The 22,363-nt window shown below is 31.0% G+C and overlaps 1 protein-coding gene across 3 annotated transcripts in view; it reads right to left on the reverse strand.

The window, feature by feature from the left end:
* The window catches only part of LOC114334564 (venom carboxylesterase-6), a 675,899-nt gene that overhangs the window by 296,644 nt on the left and 356,892 nt on the right, over window positions 1-22,363 (reverse strand). For 2 of the 3 annotated variants that reach the window (XM_050643823.1, XM_050643824.1), the window contains exons 7-9: window positions 20,315-20,492; window positions 15,560-15,726; window positions 527-656 (exon numbers count right to left, since the gene is read on the reverse strand). The exons of the other annotated variant lie outside the window; for it this stretch is intronic. In XM_050643823.1, coding sequence (XP_050499780.1) covers window positions 527-656; window positions 15,560-15,726; window positions 20,315-20,492 — 475 coding nt within the window. The remainder of the gene's footprint in view (window positions 1-526; window positions 657-15,559; window positions 15,727-20,314; window positions 20,493-22,363) is intronic. 3 annotated transcript variants of the gene reach the window in all.

The raw sequence follows: 22,363 nt of genomic DNA on the forward strand, positions 1-22,363 counted from the left end.
GTCATTCACCTATCCAGCGATATAAAGTTTTTAAAATCGGTTGTCAAATGACTGAGTAATTAATTTTAAAAATGAGAGATGCAACGTGGAAATCACATATAACAGAATATCAATTTGCTTAATTATTTTAATCATGTTATTTAGATAGGTGATTCCACGTTGCATCTCTCGTTTTAAAAATTAATTACTCAGTCATTTGACAACCGATTTAAAAAAAAACTTTATATCGCTGGATAGGTGAATGGCAGTTCTTTCAATTTACAAAATATACTGGGTGTTCATTTTAAAAAAGCCAACAAAGTTTTTTCAAATTCCGCTATTTTTGTTTTCGTCATTGAAAGCGATATATAAAAAAAGCGCAATCGATTCAAACAAAACTTTTACTAAAATAAAACATTTCAGCGAAAACGGCATATTTGTATCTTAAGCCGTTTAGAAGTTAGGTATAGGTAGTTAAAATGGGGGAAAATATAAGTGGACACCCGGTATATGAAAGTCGTATTTAGTCGTTAGTTTGAGTACATACCTTCGATGTATTTCTTCTTCCCGCCTAATTTACCGTCGTAAGAAAATTGGAAGAAATAAACATCGCTGAACTTTGATTGCAGTTCACCATGACGAATGATGGGTCTGTTAAATGACATGTCACTGAAACACTAAAAAAAATATGATTAGATTAATCTATATTAGGTACTAGGTAATTTTAAACATTTTAACTATAGACAAAATACAACAAATCAATAACACTGGGGATCAATTTGAAAAAATTATCTTGAGTTTGATTCTTGAGCTCTCTTATAGGCATTCAAGCATGGTAGTTTCAAAACTGTAATTAATTTTTCTCCACAAAGTTTTTCCTCTACCTTACAATCCAGTATGGACCATAGGAACTATTGCTCTCCTGATGAATTACACTAACCTTCTCGACAGATACGATTTGATCAGCCAGAGTTGAACGATTTAGTACAAGATTTAAAGCTTTCCAAAAAAAGTCTTACACATGTCTTAGCACCAAGACCGAGTCAGAAAAAGTTACTTGAAGAAGAGGCTAAGGTATCCTATTTTCGGTCAAGTGAAACGGCGTTTCTGCATTATAATTTTGAAGGGATAGGAGATTGATGTATTGTCATGATCATCATCATCTAGCCTTCTGCATCAAAAATTGAACATAGGCCTCCCCAGAGGCGTGCGGTCCATGGAAGCGGGGGAAGCGCCGCTTCCCTATACCTACTTCGATATAAGAAAATATATCTATTATTAATTAATACCTATTTAAAAACAAAAATTTTTCCCTAATCCAAGTAATCTACATATTACCTAAGCATACGCATTGAAAAATATTAAAAATTAATCGCGTACGAACGAAATCAATATGCACACAATTCAACTACATATTCGGTCCACTCCTGACTGACAGAAGCGCATCTCAAAATCGCCGCTTGTCAAGCAGTTGTCCGGTTTAAAAATTGGTCAAGGTTCAATGACCGCAACTCACTAGTCGCGCGAATTTTGGTATCTGGAAGCGATCGTCCTAGCGCATCCTAGCGCCTTCCGACTGTTACTGCTGCAGCGGTGGTTAGGTATGGTATTACGTACATGTACATTTGCTTAAAGAATATGTATTTTGATTTAAATTTTTTGCAGATATTTTTCCTTTTCCTGATCTTTTATTTGACATTTTACAGATGAAGTCAAATGACATTGCATTTTGTATAAGACAAATTGATGACTTTATTAATACGATAATTAAAAAACGAGAGCAGTTTAAAAATATTTGGGATAAAACTGAAAATATGGGGTTTGAACATGAAAGAAAAATGAAGATTGATAATGTCGGCAACAGAGAGACTTTTTGATAATATTCTATAACAATTGAATTCTAACTTTCAAAATTTTAACGATTTAAAATTTGTAGAATTATATATAATCTTAATATTTCTAATTATAATTCATCAAAATTTCCCACAGAGGAATTTATTTCACTACGATTAAATAATGAAAACCTTTTGATATCCCAGCTTTGCATTCTCAGTTAAGTGTCGTTTATGAAACAACTGAGATTAGTGACATAACAGTGATATAACTACTGGTTTAAACAAGTCACTGTGTGAAGTGGTCAAGTTGTGTGAAGTAGTAGGTACTAACTATCCCAGCCACACTGCATCAGTTGAACGAAGTTTTTCATTATTAAAATGCATTAAAAGTTTCAAATTACGAATTTAAAAGAAATTCAACAAGCGAAATTTAACCCTATTATCCATTGAAAAAGACTGCATTCAACAATTATCAGAAGTTGATAGGAGAATAGACCTCAAGTATAAATAAGTGTCATATTGTTGAAAGTTGTGTGTTGTGGAAAATGCCTCGGAATATAATTTTTTTTTAATAGAACTCTTCTTTAGGAAACAAAACCCGGCGCGAGGACTCAAGGCCCGAGCTAGCAATATAGATCAATGATAGGTCACTAGTCATTAGAAATAGCGGGAATAGAGTGCCTCACGCATTGATCGGGGTAGGATTTAGTGTGTAAGTCCTTGTACCCAGGACGTCTCACATAAGCACTTTGCTAATAGAGAGCCCCTAGAGCGCATCAGAGTGTTATCAGGTGGGAAGTGGCTCGACCCTCGACCCTTAAGAAAATATTTTTATATCCTTATTGAATCGCTTCCCCTTCCGAAAAAGTCACCGCACGCCACTGGGCCTCCCCTAATTTCTTCCAGTTCTGTCGGTCTTGGGCTTCCTGCAACAAATAGGTACCCAGCAACACTTTTGACATCGTCTGACCATCGTGTAGGTGTTCTACCTCTGCTTCTTCTGTCTGCTCGTGGTCTCCACACTGTAATTTTTTGGGTCCACCAGGGCCGCCGAAAGGGATGAGCGGGCCCCGGTAAAAAGTGATTGGCGGGCCCCCGGCAAAAAGTGAAGGGCGGGTCCCCGGCAAAAAGTGAAGAGCGAGAAACATTGTTTAATTTTAATAGAAATAAAATTATTAATAATAATATACATTTCAAATATAAATTTTATTAAATTTTGATATTTATAATAGTGTAAATATTTATAATAGGTATAAGTGCTTTTCGAATTTTCTGATTGGCAAAAATGTCTCTAATTTTCGAAAAATCGCATGATTTTGCCATAATTCTCAATTCACAAACTTTATTAGTCCAAGTAATGAAGCTTGAAATAGGACAAAACCTCGCAATTTTTACAGAATGGATCGATTTGCTTGAAAATTTGAAAATAAGTAGTGGATAGTCCAAGGATCAAAATCTATATGATACCGAAAGGCGCTTTTACTATGGGGGTGGTTGCCACCCCCTGTTGGGGGTGGAAATTTTTAATTAGATTTTGACCGCAAAAGTTGATAAAAACGTTCATTCTAAGCAAAACATGTTCTATACATTTTTTTGATAAAATTAATAGTTTTCGATTTATTTGCTATGGAAAGTGTTAGTATTATATCGAAAAATCAATGTTTTTAATAAGTTTTCTGCTAATAACTCCAAAAGTTTTCGTTTTATCAAAACAACCTTACTTAACAAAAATGTACTATTTGAAAAAATAAACAAAATCGTCTTTTTTAACAGTAATCAAGGTATACTTTATTATATGTAAGCTCTTCTTTGTCAAATGTTAAATATTGTAGTTTCAAAGTCAAAAGACGGGAAAAATATGCATTTTTCGAGAATAACTTGTAAAAACTAATTTAAAGAATTTAAAAATATCTATCTATAGAAATAAAAAAGAAGTCTCTAGCTCAAAAATTAAGTGACTTATAATGAAAAGAATGTCAGTCCCTATTTTTTTCAGCGCAAAAGTGGTCGGAAGCAACCCCGTAACCACCACCCTAATTAAAACTAGTCATTGACCTTATTTGGTCTTATTTATTTATGTATTATTAATAAGTTCGAGAAGTTTGACCGACTTAGAATGATTCGTTTAAAAAAAAATGAAGTTAACAGCGATTAACGAATTTTTGTAGTTTGGAAAAAATGGCCTTTTCTTCTGAATAGAAAGATTAGCATCAGAGATGTGAAAAAATGTGCAAATATTAAATTGTAGCTAATTTAGTTCCCAAGAATTTGGTATGAAAAAATTTTTCTATGACAAAAATTAAGTGAGCTATTGACAATTAAAACTTGTAATAGCATGCAAAAGCCACCTTTACCAACCCTTTCAAAGTCACCTCTTTTTGTGACTAAGCATTTTAATAATATCTAATATTAATAGGCTTGTAGATCTTGTAAAAACCTACAAAATTGTTTTACACCAAACTTTTTAAGATACAAAATAAAAAAGTTACGGTTAAAAATCAATATTTTTTTTGAGAAAAAAAAAGGAGAAATTCAATTGTAAGCATAATAATGCAATTTAGCGGTGTTTTTAGGCGTTGGCCTTATTCATTCTTCTTTATTTGTGTATTATTAATAGATTCTAGAAGCTTGGCTGGCTTAGAATGATTAGTTTTAAAAAAAACTGAAGTTTAAAGCGAATAACGAATGTTTGCAATTTGGTAAAAAATGCCATTTTCTTCAGAATAGAAAGATTAGCATCAAAGATAAGAAGAAATGTTTAAAATTAAATTGTAGGTTATTTAATTCTTAAGAACTTGGTGTAAATTTTTTTTCTACGACAAACATTGAGTGAATACTATAGAAGAACATTGATTTTTTCCATACAAAACTAACACTTTCGATAGCGAATAAATCGAAAACTATTAGTCTTATCAAAAAAATGTATACAACATTTTTTGCTTAGAATTAATGTTTTTATCAACTTTTGCTGTCAAAATATAATAAAAATTTTCCACCCCCGAAATGGGGTGGCAACCACCCCCATAATAAAAGCGCCTTTCGGCATCATATAGATTTTGATCCTTGGACTATCCACTACTTATTCTCAAATTTTCAAGCAAATCGATCCATTCTGTAAAAATTGCGGGGTGAAAAGCTTCGGTTCCTGGACTATATAGGCAGCTAACCGATCCTATTTCATTGTAGTTATCATTACTTCATAGCATTTTTATGCGAAAAAGAAAACTAAAGGATCTGCTTCTGCGACTGTCACCGGTAATGTGCAAAATATTCTTAAGGGAATGGGTACGTATTTTCGGCTGCAATGTTATTCAAATGGGGAATCATTTTTTTCGAATCGTGAGAAAACTAATAAGTATTTTTGAAAAATTTTAACGCAGAATGAAAGATTACGTTCTTACCGAGGGCCGAAAGTTCCTGAAAACTTCTATAATATTTATTTTAATAAATTACAGGGGTGAAAAACTAAGAGAAAATGTAGTGTGATTTTTAATTTCAAATATCTCATTCAAAAGAAACTTTTTATTTATTCTAAGGGACTTTCGGCCCTCGATAATAATTTAGTCTTTCATTCTGCGTTTAAATTTTTTAAAAACATTTATTAGTTTTTTCAGGATTCGAAAAAATAGACACCATGTCCGTGGTGATATTTTCCAAATCGAACATTCGCTATCTTTGTCATACAACGCACTGAGTCAAATAGAATATGATGACAAGACACAGTGACAGTTTTAAATATTTGACATGGCATCGGGATTATTTTGAGTTGTTGATTAAATAATATTAAGAGTGTATTTGGTAAATAATTAATTTAAGACGTGAACTTAGTAAAAAGTTATTTATTGTTTATTATTTATGAAAGATTCAAGCAGAGAATACATCAGGATATATTCTGTGATCCAAGTATTTTTTTGTTAAAGATGTTCAAAATTGTAAGCGTTCCATAGTAACCATATATTTTTAAAAAATCACTTTAACACTTTTTCTCTTTTCTCGATTGAGTATTAGTTTTTGTTGTGCATATAAATTATTACAATCACTGAATACATAGTTGGTGAAAAAATTATCATATTTATTAACTGAATTAATAATTTGCAATTATACAAATAATAGTTATCCAAGAACATTCAAAAGCCATCTCTTTAAAGTTAATGATGACATTGTCAAGTAGAATAACATTCTAGTAATGTTTACATATCCATACCAGTGTGAATTTTACTACACGTAATTTGCCGTGTAAAGACAGAAAAAGTAGGTATGGCCGTAAAATATTTGCGAATTATATACCGATGACCTTAACGCAATAACACTTCAAATTTGAAATGTTTAATTTTATTAAGCAAATCTATTGGAGAAATTTGAGATTCACCAATATTCTCCTTGTATATCGCTCTCAAATGAAAAATTTCATCTATCAATTCTTCACTGATGTCTTCTTTTCTCGCGCAATATGTCAATTTTTTTCTTAATATTGTCGTCATCTTTTCATCTTTATCTCGGAATATCCATAAAATATTAAATAGCGAATGAATTTTATTTTCCGCATTAAATCTTCTGGTTAAATTGCTTAATATATGACAATATTAAAAAATATTTTCCAGCGAAATACCAGCGAAATATTGCGTCGGGCTCAAAAAATTATCAGTCGCATCACTACTAGGCCCAGGCAAATCATCAAAAAATCTCACAGGTTTTTTGCGCCGTTTTGCTTTATACAGTGCGTCCATAAAGTAAAGCATAAATTCATTATTTCATAAACCGGCGACTTCCGCGAAAAATCCCGAAATAGGACGATTTTTATTTTTAATTTCCGATTTTTTGGCATATATATCATACTAGTGACGTCATCCATCTGGGCGTGATGACGTAATCGATGATTTTTTTAAATGAGAATATGGGTCATGTGATAGCTCATTTGAAAGGGTATTCAATTCGATATTCACTAATGTAAACATTAACATAATTATTTATACAGGGTGTGCAAAAAAACATTTTTTAAATTAAAATAATTGAGACAGAAAGAAGAATGTATGTAATTTATTTAATTCAAAATGCGTTTTACTACTGTCACAAAACAGAAAAAAAATTATGTGACGAATAAACATTGATTTTCGCTTAAACGAAATGTTCAAACTGGCGAGAGGCAGGTGGGTGGCAGCTTTAACATTGAATTTAAGCGAAAAACAATATTTATTTGTCAAAAAAACATTTTTTCCTGTTTTCTGACCACATTAAAACGTATTTTGAATTAGATAAATTACATACATTCTTCTTTTTGTCTCAATTATTTTAATTTAAAAAATGTTTTTTGAACACCTTGTATAAATAATTATGTTAATGTTTACATTAGTGAATATAGAATTGAGTACCCTTTCAAATGAGCTATCACATGACCCATATTCTCATTTAAAAAAATCATCGATTACGTCATCACGCCCAGATGGATGACGTCACTAGTATGATATATATTCCAAAAAATCGGAAATTAAAAATAAAAATCGACCTGTTTCGGGATTTTTCTTTAAAGTCGCCGGTTTACGAAATAATGAATTTATGCCTTACTTTATGGACGCACTGTATGTGATGTAAAATGTAAATTCTGGATTTATTCCATAATTTCTGGTAACTAATCTAGATTTTTCAACATAGATTCTTCTGATTTTTTATAAATATTCTAGAAGCCCTGATATATTTTTAATCTCCATCTCCATACCATAGTTTTATCTGACTGCACTGTAGTATTTGACTCTTGCGATTTATTGCTGTTAAAATGATTAACTTGATTAAAGGTCATAATATTAAATATAGATAAGTATTATCTAATTAAACGCATTATGGACATAAAGTGAAGAGCAAAAAAACGGGAAAAATTACGTCTTTGGTCTGGTCGACGCCGGGCCCCTTACATCGCCGGGCCCCGGTAAAATGTACCGGCTGTACCGCCCTCTCGGCGGCCCTGGGTCCACCTCCCGTCCTTCATCCCGTCCTAATTTCACTTCAGCCATGCTATTCGCTCTATATCATCTGTGATGCTTATCCCTATTCTGATTTCCTCGTTTCTACCGACTCTGAAAGTCATTCCAAGTAGAGACCATTCCATTCTTCTTTGGGCCACTCTAAGTTTGGTTGCTGTGACCTGGGTTAACGAGGTAGAAAAGTTGGTCGAGAACACTTCGTCGACGGAAAATTAGTCGACAACATTTGGTCGACAAACAGTTGGTCGAATGCACAATTCATCGAATGTACAATTCGTCGATGAACATTTGTCCGAATGGATTTTTCATCGACAAACCGATATTTATCTTTAGGATAAAGTGATTAATGGTGAAAATCGACGGATTATTCGTTTTTATTTTGTTAACTGGAATATTGTATTATACATATCTGAATTTATTGAAGTTATACTTCCTTAGACACGAGGGTGAATTTTTACATTCCCTGGCGCATGCGCACACCGACAGTATATTACTCAATTATCGTTATATATGACAGTATATTTAGTCGCTCAAACGTTATACGGGATCGTATTGGGTGTTAAAATCATCTGTCAATAATTGTTGGAGATTATAGATCAACAAATGTTGTGTATATTAGTTTTTATTGTTGTGATGGCAGAGAAAAAAGCAAGTTTATAATTGTAGTGACTTTTTAAATAGTTTTTAAAAGCGACAGATACTTAGGTAATAATTGTAAATGTTTCAGTATCCTAATAAAAATTACATAGGTACCTACCTATCTGGAAAATTTAAAATTAACCTATCAAATACCATGTAATGCTTTGATTTACATAATTTGATTACCATCAAAATTTATGTCAATATTCACCTGATGTTTGCTTACTATATGTTTTGTTGTATTTTAATATTGAAATATTTCAATATTCCACAAAAATCAAAATAATTTGGTTAAATTTAGAACTGTCAAAAGTTTAAACCGTTTAGTTCGTCGATCTTCCCACATGATTCAGGTGTCTCCGTGGGTGGAAGTCTAAGATGAATGAATTCCAATACTAACTACGCAAACATAAGCGGGTTCGAACCCCAATAGAAACTTTTCTTTTTTGTTTTTTTATACATTTTATGATTGTAAGTATGTAAATTGATTATATATTTTTTTTTTCAGAAAATGCATAATTAGTTAAAAATTTTTCCAACAATTGTTGTTCAGAAATAATTTGTGGCATTTTTCAATGTGTTTGTGTGTGTTTTATTCTTTTTTTTTTAATTTCTGTTACTGTTTTAATAAAAATTTTTGAAAAGTAGTACGTATTAAAATTAGTTTAATATTTAAATAAAATATAAATAAACTGTTTAAAGTATATTAATTTCGTTGAAATCATATAATAGAAGTATAACTTCTTACGTGCGTACAAAGTACACACACATTCTTTTTTTGGGTTTTGTTAATTTTTTTTCTCAATGTTAATTATTTTTAAATTTACTGAAAAAAATGGCTGCTGTGGGAGAGTAGACAGCAAATATCAATCGATATTTTAATTAGTAGTTCAGAGAAATAAGGAAAAAAATATCCTGTTGGTGACACAACCCCCTCTAGACCGAAACCAAATTTTTCGAGTAGTACGGTCATCTATAATAATAACCTATATGTTTCCTGCAGCCGATTTTGATGATATACATAGTTATAAACAAATGAAGATCAAAAAACGGTAAATTTTTGCTTTTTTCGTCTATTACTAAAAAATTGGGTATTTTAAACAAAATTGAGAGTAATAAACTCATAAACCGTATAAAAAACTTCAATACGGCGTTCGCTGAATAGGTCTATCCTTATTGGTTGCTTAGAAAATTGCAAAATAAATAATAAATTTTAAGTTTTATAAATATTCATAACTTATGTAAAAATTAACTTAGAACCTTCTTATTATACGGAATGCTGAGACTTATGGTGCTTAAATCATACCCTAAATTTCAAAGCAATTAGTTTAAATATTATTTAATTTGTTTATCCAAAATTATTATTTTTTGCAACACTGTAAGTCAGAAAATGATTACAGTAATATTTTGGATAGATTATGAAAGAAGAAAATTTACAGTATTAATTTAATTAAAAAAAAAATGACAAAACATAATTATAAATACTGCAAAATAATTTTGCAAAAACATGTGAATTAAAAAAATGGGGGGCTAACATTGTCCCCAATTGTCCTAGGACAGTTGTTTTTCTTTCTAAATGTGCATAAAAATTCAGTCTTTCTAAATATGAGAAAATAATTTTTCTACGGGTAACGGTTAAAAAGTTATTCTAATTGTTTATAAGTAAGCAAAAATTCGACATGTTTTTGCAAAATAATTTTACACTGTTTAAAATTATTTTTTGTCATTTATTTTTAATTAAGGTAATAGTATAAATGTTCTTCTTTCATAAACTGTCCGAAGTATTATTGTAACCTCATAATTTTCTGACTTATAGTGTTGCAAAAAAAATGAATTTGGGAAAAACAAATTAAATAACTTTTAAACTATTTGACCAATTGCTTTGAAATTTAAAATATAATTTAAATACAAGAAGTCTCGGCATTCCGTGTAAATCAAAAGATTCTAAGTTAATTTTTACCTAAGTTATGAATATTTATAGAAACTCAAAATTTATGATTTATTTTGCATTTTTCTAAGCAACCAATAAGGATGGACATATTCAGCGAACGCCATATTGAAGTTTTTTTTACGATTTATGAGTTTCTTACTCTCAAATTTGTTTAAAGTGCTTAACTTTTTGGTAATAGACAAAAATACCGATAATTTACCGTTTTTTGATCTTCATTTGTTTATAACTATGTATATCATCAAAATCGGCTGCATGAAACATATAGGTTAACAATATAGATGTCCATACTACTCAAAAAATTTGGTTTCGACCTGGCGGGGGATGTGTCACGAGAAAAATCTTATTTCTCTGGACTATAGTGTTGTTGTACCGTTCTTATTTTTGGTGTCACCGCACTGGCGAACGGAGCATTTCCGCACAAGTCAAATTTGGGGCCACTTGCGGACAAGACGATATATGCGAGATGCTGACGTCAATAAATTTTTAGGGAATCGAGGCATTTTCGTACAATGTTTTCGACTGCAATAATCAGTCAATATCAATAAAAAAGTAAAGAAATCCTGAGAATAAACTTCCCTTCACACTTTATCCAAGACTTAGGACTGGCAATGTATAAAATATTTTTTTTTTTGGTATGGTACAAAGGAACTAACTTTATATTAATATTGGTGTGTTTCCGCCACGTATTATTCCATTTGGGTTTTGTCGACGAAAAATCCATTCGATCAAATGTTCGTCGACGAATTGTACATTCGATGAATTGTGCATTCGACCAACTGTTTGTCGACCAAATGTTGTCGACTAATTTTCCGTCGACGAAGTGTTCTCGACCAACATTCCGACACCTAGGTTAACGATAGTATTTAGTCGCCGTAAGTCATGACTGGAAGAACACATTGGTCGAATGTCTTGTGTTTCAGATAATATGGCATGTTGCTCTTGAAAATTTCTGATAGAGCTCCATATGCGGCCCATGCTAGGGTGATTCTTCTTTTTAGTTCGGCAGTTTGATTGTCCCTGGAAATTTGGATTTAATTCGCAAAGTATTTATATTTATGGACCAATGCTATTTCCTTGAAGTCGACACTTTTGGATTTTCGCTTGGTACCAGGCTTGTCATGTATTGTGTCTTTCCAAAAATTTATGACCTGACACGTTGCTTATCGTAATCGAGGACGTCCTCCTACAAGGTATAATCCCTCAAGCGTATCCATCTCAACTAGTGGTTTTATCTCCACAAATAGCTTCTAAATCTTATGTTCAATAGCAAATAATATACAGTCCGTACAAAATATATAGCGTCGCACGACATCCGCGTTATAGCACGTGACGTCACATGATACCAACGCTAAATATAGTCGTAGGTGTGTTTCTTTTTAGAATCGTTAAGCTGTACACTGGAATTATAGCCACTGGACATATCTTATTATACACGCGTAGAAATAATATTGGAAGATTTCTATTAATGTAAATTTAAAGAAGTGTGCCCTAATTTGTTTCTTTTAATTTTTATAAGTGGAATATAAAGTGTTTTTATAAAGCACACTATTGTTAAAGATGACATTTTGGCATAAATTGGTAACATTTATTTGACAGTTGCAGTATTGACTCTTCAGATTTTTTTATTCTTTACTGTAACCTATTTGTTTTATTATATTTATTGCTTTTATTATTTATTTTAACTTAATTCTTATTTCCTATTTCTAATGTTTTTATTTATTTACATTGCATATTAATTTGTTTTGTTGTACAGTGGAAACTCGATAACTCGGATTAATCGGGACCGCGGCCGGTCCGGGTTATCGAAAATACGGGTTAGCCGGAGAATATGGTAAAAATTAATAAAATAGGGTATACTTATAGATAAACTCTGTCATAATTGAAATAACATGAAATATATATTTGCACACATGCACAGTACCTACACATCTAAATTATTAAAAACACGCAAACACAAACCTAAGCAAACAATACAAGACTGTACTACACACAATACAGTCACAATCGCAGTGATGTTATGAACAGTGAAAACTAAGATCATTGTTTAAAAAATAAATTATTAAATAGTCTTTTAGTCTTTTTTAAACAATGCTAAGACAATTTGAAATAAATAAAGGAATAACAGGTGCCTGTTGTTTCCGATAAATCCGAGACAATGACCGTCGCTCTTCCGCCGCCGCCGTATGCCATGATTCACTTTTACTATCGTATACACAGTTCAAATTACACAAATACAAGATAATTCGGATGGAATTCCCCAGATTAAGAGACTGGGCCGATATCAAGCACAAAATAATCTGGGGAATTCACCTCTGGTGAGTCACCTCTAACGGGACGGAAGATTACAGTGAAATGGTAAAAGATTTGAAAAAAATTTTTAAATTATTAGTTTGTGATAAAATCTACATTTTAAAATTATTTTGAAATATACAGGATGTCCCAATAAATGGCGGCGTATCAAAGTTATATTTTTTCTTATGGAACACCCTGTATTTTATTGCATTTTTTTATTGTCCGCAAAAAATAAGGTATAGTTTCATAGGGCTTCGCTATACCTATGTACAGAGTGTTCTGAGTTATGGTGACTTTTCTTAAAACGTAAAGTGTTAAAAGAAGGCTTATTGTCAAGATATTTAAGAAATTATGAAAAAAATACTTTTACATCTAAATAGTTGGATATTGGTTAAATGTATTCCATGATTAATTATTACACAATTATTTACAGGGTGTTCAACATTTACAGTTTCATTATTGGATTATTCAATGTGTCATATGATGCTTATTTTAAATGGAACACCATGTATATTAATACACCATTATACTAAGAGTCACCTCTTTCGAATGGTATATGGACGTCCTATACCTAGGTCTAATAGTTATTGCGTAATTTACAATTATTTAAATTCTTAATCTGTAAATCGAGTTTAAAACAAAAGATGTATCTCATTGTATTACATCGTCATTTTATGACAGTACGTTCTGGTAATTATCAAAAATATATACATATGAGTATGATATTCAAATTTAATTGTTCCTAAAAATGAATGATCATGTTATCTACGAAAGAGTAGACATGGTACTTTGCATTGGGGAGTGTTTGCAAAATTGTATCTTACCTTCTTAAGTTTACGATCAAAAGTATCCTGATAGAAAACACCCAAAAAAGGACGTTTTTGAGAGATTTCAATAGATTCCGTGCTACTGGTAATGTTGCATAAGGAAAGGTAAATAAAAATAAACCAGTTATTTGTGATAGCGCCAAGGAGCTTGATGTCCTGCTTTTTGTTACAGAAAACCCATTCTAGTAAAGAAAAAATTTCGGGTGAATTGTAAATCAGTCAAAGAATACTTAACCCGGCACCTGCCACGTGGGGTGCTACCAGCACCCCATAACACATTTTTATCAAATATTTGGTATTTCAAGTTTGGTAACCGAGCTGTGCGTCATAGTAGCTTTCTATAATATTATATAGCATTTATGTGTTAGTGTTTGAAGTGGTTATTTAGTGTCATTCTGAACTTATAGCTCTAAAGTCGAATTGGGGTGTCATCACCTGGCACTTTAAGTTTTAAATTTTTTTTGTATTTTTGATAAACAGGTCAAATTGACATTTTTTATTGAAATAACTGATTTAAATTATTAATATAGACTCTATACTCACTAAATCTTAATTTTTTTAGATATTTTACTTGACTTCATTTATTATGGCTTGGTACTTGCTAATTTGCTTATAACACCTTTTTCATTTCATTTTTTAACTTTTATAACATATTAGTGGCTAATAAGTTAATAAAACATGTTTATTTATATTCTTGTGTTACTCAACACATTATTTTGTTTTTCAAAAAAGTAGATCACAGAAAATTCTTATGGGGTGCTGTGAGCACCCCACGTGGCAGTTGGCGCCTTGCAAAGCCACGTGGCAGGTGCCGGGTTAAGAGAAACCACTATTATCCATATAAAACTCAACTACACCAGTATTATACCAAACAGGATTATGATAAATATTTAACTTATCGTTTATGGACTTTAGACTTTATAGAAGGTCCTGATTTTTTAATGTATTGTATACAGACCAATATACCTACTTTTCATAATAATGGTCTAGTAAATAGACATAATTTTCATTTCATTATGATACAGTAAACAAACACTTATTTCGTACAGTTTAAAAATCGAGAGTGACTATAAATATTATTTTTAAAATCAATTTACCGTTTAAGAAAATTTTAAATTACGCAAAAACTATGACTCCTAGTTATAGAACATCTCTATACCATTCGAAAGAGGAACCTGTGCTTAGTACAATAATTTATTAATATACATGGTGTTTTATTTAAAATAAGCATCATATGACACATTAAATAATCCAATATTGAAACTGTAAATTTTGAACACCCTGTAAATAAATGTGTAATACTTAATCATGGAATACATTTATTATAAAATAAAAACCAGACCGAACTGTTATAAGGTGACAATGTCATACAATGCCATTAATTAACTACATCTTTTGTTTTAAAATCCATTTACAGATTAAGAATTGAAATAATTGTAAATTACACAAAAACTGTGAGACCTAGGTATAGGACATCCATATACCATTCGAAAGAGGTAAAATTGTTTAGTATAATTATTTATTAATATACATGGTGTTATATTTAAAATAAGAATCATATGATACATTGAATAATCCAATAATGAAACTGTAAATTTTGAACACCCTGTAAATAAATGTGGAATAATTAATCATGAAATATATTCAAGCAATATCCAAATATTTAAATTTAAAAATAAATTTTTTATAATTTCTTAAATAACTTGAGAATAAGCCTTCTTTTAAAACTTTACATTTTAAGAAAAGTCAACATAACTCAGAACACTCTGTACATAGGTATAGGGAAGCCTTATGAAACTATACCTTATTTTTTGCGTACAATTAAAAAATGCAATAAAATATAGGGCGTTCCATAAGAAAAAATAAAACTTTGATACGCCGCCATTTATTGGGACACCCTGTATATTTTAAAATAATTTTAAAATATATATTTTATCAACTTACAAACTACTGATTTAAAATCTTTTTTCAAATCTTTTACCATTTCGCTGTAATCTTCCGTCCCGTTAGTGGTGACTCACCCTATATATATGTATATTGTACCGACTGTATAAAACTTACCCTAATTGCTGCTGCGAGATTGTTTTGCAATAATCCGTCCGTAAAAATTTTTCTAATTTTCTGACCAACTTCTTCCAGAGTCTTGCTATCATTTATCCGCATATTATGGTTGACAAGAAGTTTAACGTCACTGTCGTAGCCAGGAAGAGAGGCAGACCAGTTGTTATCTACAAAAAAGTATAATTTACAAAAAGTCACAAATTTTGATGATCATTTCATTCATAGGAGATTCTGACCAATAGAAAGCTACAGAAATAAAAATTAAAGAGATTATTGTTTAATGATTTTAACTTCCAATCGTATAGTAAGATATTTGATCACGTAATCAAGTATATTCAAATGAGAAATAAGCCACAATTTTACCTAAAAATGATTTTATTAACGTTTCGACGCCCAAGTCGGGTGTCGTTGTCAAAATACAAAATAATACTAAATAAATAAAAATGTTGTTGCTTAGTAAAAAATTCTTCTAATAATTTATTTAATCTGACTCATTTATATCGGCAATTCAGACACGTATTAAACATTTTAAAGTAGACGACTTTAAAATGATATTAAATAAATTATTAGAAGAATTTTTTACTAAGCAACAACATTTTTATTCATTTAGTATTATTTTGTATTTTGACAACGACACCCAACTTGGGCGTCGAAACGTTAATAAAATCATTTTTAGGTAAAATTGTGGCTTATTTCCTATTTGAATATAATTGATTATAAAAATGCCACAAGAAAGTAGCTTCAGAACAACATTTGATCACGTGTTTAATTCTGTCCAATCAGATTAAAATTATACTGAGAATTATCTACTGTAGGAAATTACCGACAGAATTTTTTTAAGTAGATTGTTTCTGTTTAATGGCAACCAGTTTCCTAGTTTTGACAACTGTCACATTTAAGAAAATATCCATAATATACGTATTAAAAAATAATCTTACGAATATCACACGACAGTAAGAATAAATAAGAAAACAATGCTTCATTTTTACTCAAATTTGTTGTCATTGGGCAATAGCCACTCGAGCCCTGCGGGCCCTCGTGTCTATTGCCAGACAACAAATTTTCGAAAAACTGTCGCATTATTTTCAATTTATTCTCACTCTCTTGTGATATTATACCCGATAATTTTTGATAATTTCCCGTCGTCAAGTATATTACGTCAGATGCCCTTCGTTGACATTAATGACAATTAATGTTTTAAAAATTATAAAAGTGATGACTTTTAACCGTCAAAAATATTTATAAAAACTGTGTGTTTAGTTGTACTAATTTGTACTTACATAAATAAATTACAATAAAATTTTGGTTTTGAACAGTCTTATTCATGAAGTAATCGCAACAAATTGCACTCGATCTCTAAAATTAATATAGAATTTTAGAGCTCTTGTGCAACTACTACTGATTATTTCATTCGTAGGAGATTCTGACCAATAGAAAGCTACATAAATCTAAATTAAACGGATTATTTTTTTGATGATTTTAACTTCCAATTCTATAGTAAGATATTTTATCACGTGTTTAATTCTGTCCAATCAGATTAAAATTATACCGATTATTTCATTCATAGGAGATTCTGACCAATAGAAAGCTACATAAATCTAAATTAAATTGATAATTTTTGATAATTTCCCGTCGTCAAGTATATTACGTCAGATGCCCTTCGTTGCTACGAAAAAATACATTCAGTGGCATTAATGACAATTAATGTTTTAAAAATTATAAAAGTGATGACTTTCAACCGTCAAATTAATATTTATAACAACTCTGTGTTTAATTGTACTAATTTGTACTTACATAAATAAATTACAATAAAATTTTGGTGTTGAACAGTTTTATTCATCAAATAATCGCAACAAATTGCACTCGATCTCTAAAATTAATATAGAATTTTTGCCCTCGTGACACTTTGACATAATTTAAAAGGAAAATGACGAAATTAAAACTGTCAACAGTAAGAATAAATAAGAAAATAATGCTTAATTTTTACTCAAATTTGTTGTCATTGGGAAATAGCCACTGGAGCCCTGCGGGCGCTCGTGTCTATTGCCAGATAACAAATTTTCGAAAAACTGTCGCATTATTTTCAATTTGTTCTCACTCTCTTGTGATATTATACCCGGTGATTTCATTCATAGGAGATTCTGACCAATAGAAAGCTACAGAAATCTAAATTAAATTGATAATTTTTGATAATTTCCTGTCGTCAAGTATATTACGTTAGATGCCCTTCGTTGCTACGAAAAAATACATTCAGTGACATTAATGACAATTAATGTTTTAAAAATTATAAAAGTGATGACTTTCAACCGTCAAATATTTATAACAACTGTGTGTTTAATTATACTAATTTGTATTTACATAAATAAATTAAAATAAAATTTCGGTTTTCAACAGTTTTTTTCATGAAATAATCGCAGCAAATTGCACTCGATCTCTAAAATTATTATTGAATTTTTGCCCTCGTGACACTTTGAGTGTCACTCGGGAAAAATTCGATAATTTTAGAGCTCTTGTGCAATTACTACTGAAAATTGATGAAGGTTCAACGAAATCGGAGGTGAGAACCTTCAGTGACTGTACTCTGTGATATGCAGACAGTATGATTAAATATTATTAAAACGTAGAATTATTTTTTACTCTAAGAGCTAGTGAATCCTCCGAGTAACGGTCTTCCTGTAAGGCTAGAAATTTGTATAGTGATAATTCAGGAGCGTCATTTGAAATTTTGATAGGGGGGGCAAGCATTATACATATATACAATACATTATATGCAAACATAATACAAAATTGATCTATTTTTTGTAAATTTCAGTCATTTTCAAGGTTAGGGGGGGCAAATGCCCCCCTGACCCTATCAAATGACGCCCCTGTGACAATTCATAGCACACCAAGGCTAAAAACCATGACCTGGCAGGCATAAGCCCTGCACGTGTATCTACCAGGTGAATCGAAAAGTGCATAGTTTAGGGGGTGAAATAAACTTTCTCCTGTAAAGTTTAAATTTAAGTATGTGTTTGAGTAAGTCATTTAGAAGAAATGTGTACAATGACAGGCGATTCTTAACAGCATAAGACTTTGCCAGGCGAGGGGAAAGATTAGGGTTTTTTCCTAAAATTATTTTTTTTGCATCGAAAAAAGTTTTTTTAGGTTTTTGAATCATTCCAAACAGAAAAGGTCTTGAGTGACGTTTCTATTAGGTTAATAGTTTTTGACATATAAGCGATTAAAAATTTCGAAATCGTCCATTTTTAACTGTTCAAAAGCTATGTGAAAAACTGAAAATTTCAATATTGCCAAGGTAAGTAGATATTCTATAAACACCAATTGATGAAATACCGAAGGGTTTTTTGCAATACAATATCGAAAACCCCTTTGTTTTTTAATTGCCAGTCAAGCGGGCGCGACACTATAGTATGAGTGAGGACGTTAGAGTTTGCATAAATTCATTATCTCGAGAATGGGCAAATTTGAAGAGAAATCCTCAGATATGTAGGTCGATTTTTATTTTTAAATTAGGACTTTTTGGCATATATATAATAATAGTGATGTCATCCATCTGGGCGTGATGACGTAATCGATGATTTTTTTAACGAGAGTAGGGGTTGTGTGATAGCTCATTTGAAATGTTATCTAATTCTCTATTTAGTAATATAAACATTAACATAATTATTTACACAGGGTGTACAAAAAATTTTTATTAAATTAATTTACACAAAAAGAAGAATGTAAGCAATTTATGTAATTCAAAACACATTTTACTGCTGTCATAAGAACAAGTGGTAATGTTTATTTTACAAATAAACATTGCTTTTCGCCTTAATTCAATATTCAAACTGCTAAGAGGCAGGTGGTTGGAAGTTTTTACATTGAATTTAAGCGAAAAACAATGTTTATTTTCAAATAAACATTTCTTTCTGTTTTCTGACAGCACTCAAATGTATTTTGAAATAAATGAATTACATACATTCTTCTTTTTGTCTCAATTAATTTAATTAAAAAAAAATTTTGCACACCCTGTATAAATAATTATATTACCGTTTATATTACTGAATAGAAAATTAAATAACCTTTCAAGTGAGCTATCACACGACCCCTACTCCTATTCAAAAAACGTCCTCACTTATACTAAGGTATCGCGCCCGCTTGATTAGCAATTAAAAAACCAAGGGGTTTTCGATATTGTATTGCAAAAAACTCTTCGGGATTTCATCAATCGATGTTTATAGAATATCTTCCTACCTTGACAACATTGAAATTTTCAGTGTTTCACATAGTTTTTGAAGGTTAAAAATGTCCGATTTCGTAATTTTTAAATTTTTAATCGCTTATATTTCAAAAACTATTAACCTAAGAGAAAAGTCACTAAAGACCTTTTCTGTTTGGAATGATTCAAAAAACCTAAAAATACTTTGTTCGATGTAAAAAAAAATTATTTAGAAAAAAACCCTAATTTTTACCCACGCCTGGCAAGGTCTTACGCTGTTCAGAATCGCTTGTCATTGTACACATTTCTTCTAAATGACTTACTCAAACACATACTTAAATTTAAACTTTACAGGAGAAAGTTTATTTTACCCCCTAAACTATTCACTTTTCGATTCACCTGGTAGATACACGTGCAGGGCTGATGCCTGCCAGGTCATGGTTTTTAGCCTTGGTGTGTTACGAATTGTGACTATACAAATTTCTAGCCTTACAGGAAGACCGTTACTCGGAGGGTTCACTAGCTCTCCTACTATTATATGTTAATTGTACCCGTAGTTCTGGCTAGTGCTTCTTCACTTTCAATACCAATCATCAGTGGAACTTGAGCCATTTTTCCTTTTTCAACAGCTTTATACATCCGTTCTGTAATGAAAGCATTATCGTGTTCTGGTTCAATCACAGGAGCATAGAAAAATCCTTGGATGATTTCTTCATTGCCAATGGTATCCTGATAACACACAAAAATATATTTAATTTTATACCACAGCTATTAAGACATTCAAATAAAATATATTAAATACAACTATTTTTCCTATGTGATCATTTTAATTATCTAGAGTGTTGTAAAATGTTACATTTGGTCACTCCTCTTATGCGGTGTCGAAGCATGGACATTAAAAATATCCACCATGAATCGTTTGGAGGCCTTTGAAGTAATGTGGCTGTACAGTCGTATACTAAAAATACCATGGACGGCTGTGCTGACAAATGTGGCAGTCGTTAAGAGAGCAAATTCTGCTCTCGAGCTGCTAGATAACATCAAATGTAGAAAGATGGCCTATTTTGGACAGGACAGTTGAAGCATATTATATCGGTCTCCCCTTACTACCAGGTAAGGGGAGACCGATATAATCTTCTTCAACTTATTATTATGATGAGTAAATTCTAAGGACGAAGAGGAATTGGTAGAAAACAGGCCTCTTGTTGGAAGAATATCAGGGAGTGGACAGAAATAAAGAAATTAGTGTAACTATTTAGAATAGCTCGAGGCAGAGACAGTTTCGCCATGTTTATCACCAACGTCAAGGGTACTTGATAGGGCACGTTAAGAAGAAGAGAGTTGTAAAAGTTTCGAGAAGGATAAAGCTATTTTTTTGCACTACGCTCCCGTATGAAACAATTCTGATTCGGTTTCTTTGCAAATTCCTGTTCAAAAATATCCCCTTTAAACAAATCAGAAGTTTCTGTGCAAAATTGGGCAGAAATTATTATAATAATAATAACAATTTTTTGAAACAAATTCAAAAGACTGGAATTTGACATCGAATGAGACTGGCTTTATCCCGAGAACCTAAGAACTGCAACTTATTATTCATATAATAATCACCACGAACATGGTACTTATACTAACATGCAAAAACCACCTTTACCAACACTTTCAAAGACCTCTTTTCGCGACTAAAGATTTTAAAAGGATTTAATATTAATAGCCTTATAGATCTTATAAAAGCCTACAAAAAACAGTGTTACAAAATTTTCCAAGATAAAAAATAAAAAAGTTACGGTTAAAAAACAAATATATTTTTTTGAAAAGAAAAATGGACAAATCAAATTGGAAGCATAATAATGTTAGATACTTAGCTGTGTTGTTAGTTATTGGCATTATTCAGTCTTCTTTATTTATGTATTATTAATAGATTCTAGAAGTTTGACTGGCTTAGAATAAATAGTTTTTAAAAAACTGGAGCTAAAACGAATAACGAATTTTTGTAGTTTGGTAAAAAATGCCTTTTTCTTCAGAATAAAAAGATTAGCATTAGATATGCGAAAAACTGTTTTAAATATGACATTGTAGGTTATTTAATTCCCAAAAGTTGGTTTGAAAAAAATTTTTCTATGGCAAAAATTGAGTGAGCTATTGACAATTAAAACTTGTACTAACATGCAAAAACCACCTTTACCAATACTTTCAAAATCTCGTCTTTTTGCGACTGAGAGATTTAAAAGGATTCAATCGCCTTATAGATCATGTAAAAACATACAAAATTCTTTTTTACCAAACTTTCTAAGATAAAAAATAAAAAAAGTTACGGTTAAAAAACTAATATATTTTTTTGAAAAAAAAAAAATGGACAAATCCAGTTGGAAGCTTAATATTAACTCAGACACAATAACAATTTTCCCATGGCGCTCTAAGGCGATCGTCGTTACTGCGTATCACATGACCTGCCAACTGAGTCTATTGGCCTTTATCTATCTGATTAATTACATTTTCGTTTCTGAAATATGTATTATAATGTATACTTCCATAAATAAATATTTAAGAAAATGTCTGTCCTTCAAGGTGTTGAATTTTGTTGTTGTCGGTATAATAATAAT

Source organism: Diabrotica virgifera, chromosome 2 (genome assembly GCF_917563875.1).
Source record: "Diabrotica virgifera virgifera chromosome 2, PGI_DIABVI_V3a".
Classification (NCBI taxonomy): Eukaryota; Metazoa; Arthropoda; class Insecta; order Coleoptera; family Chrysomelidae; genus Diabrotica; species Diabrotica virgifera.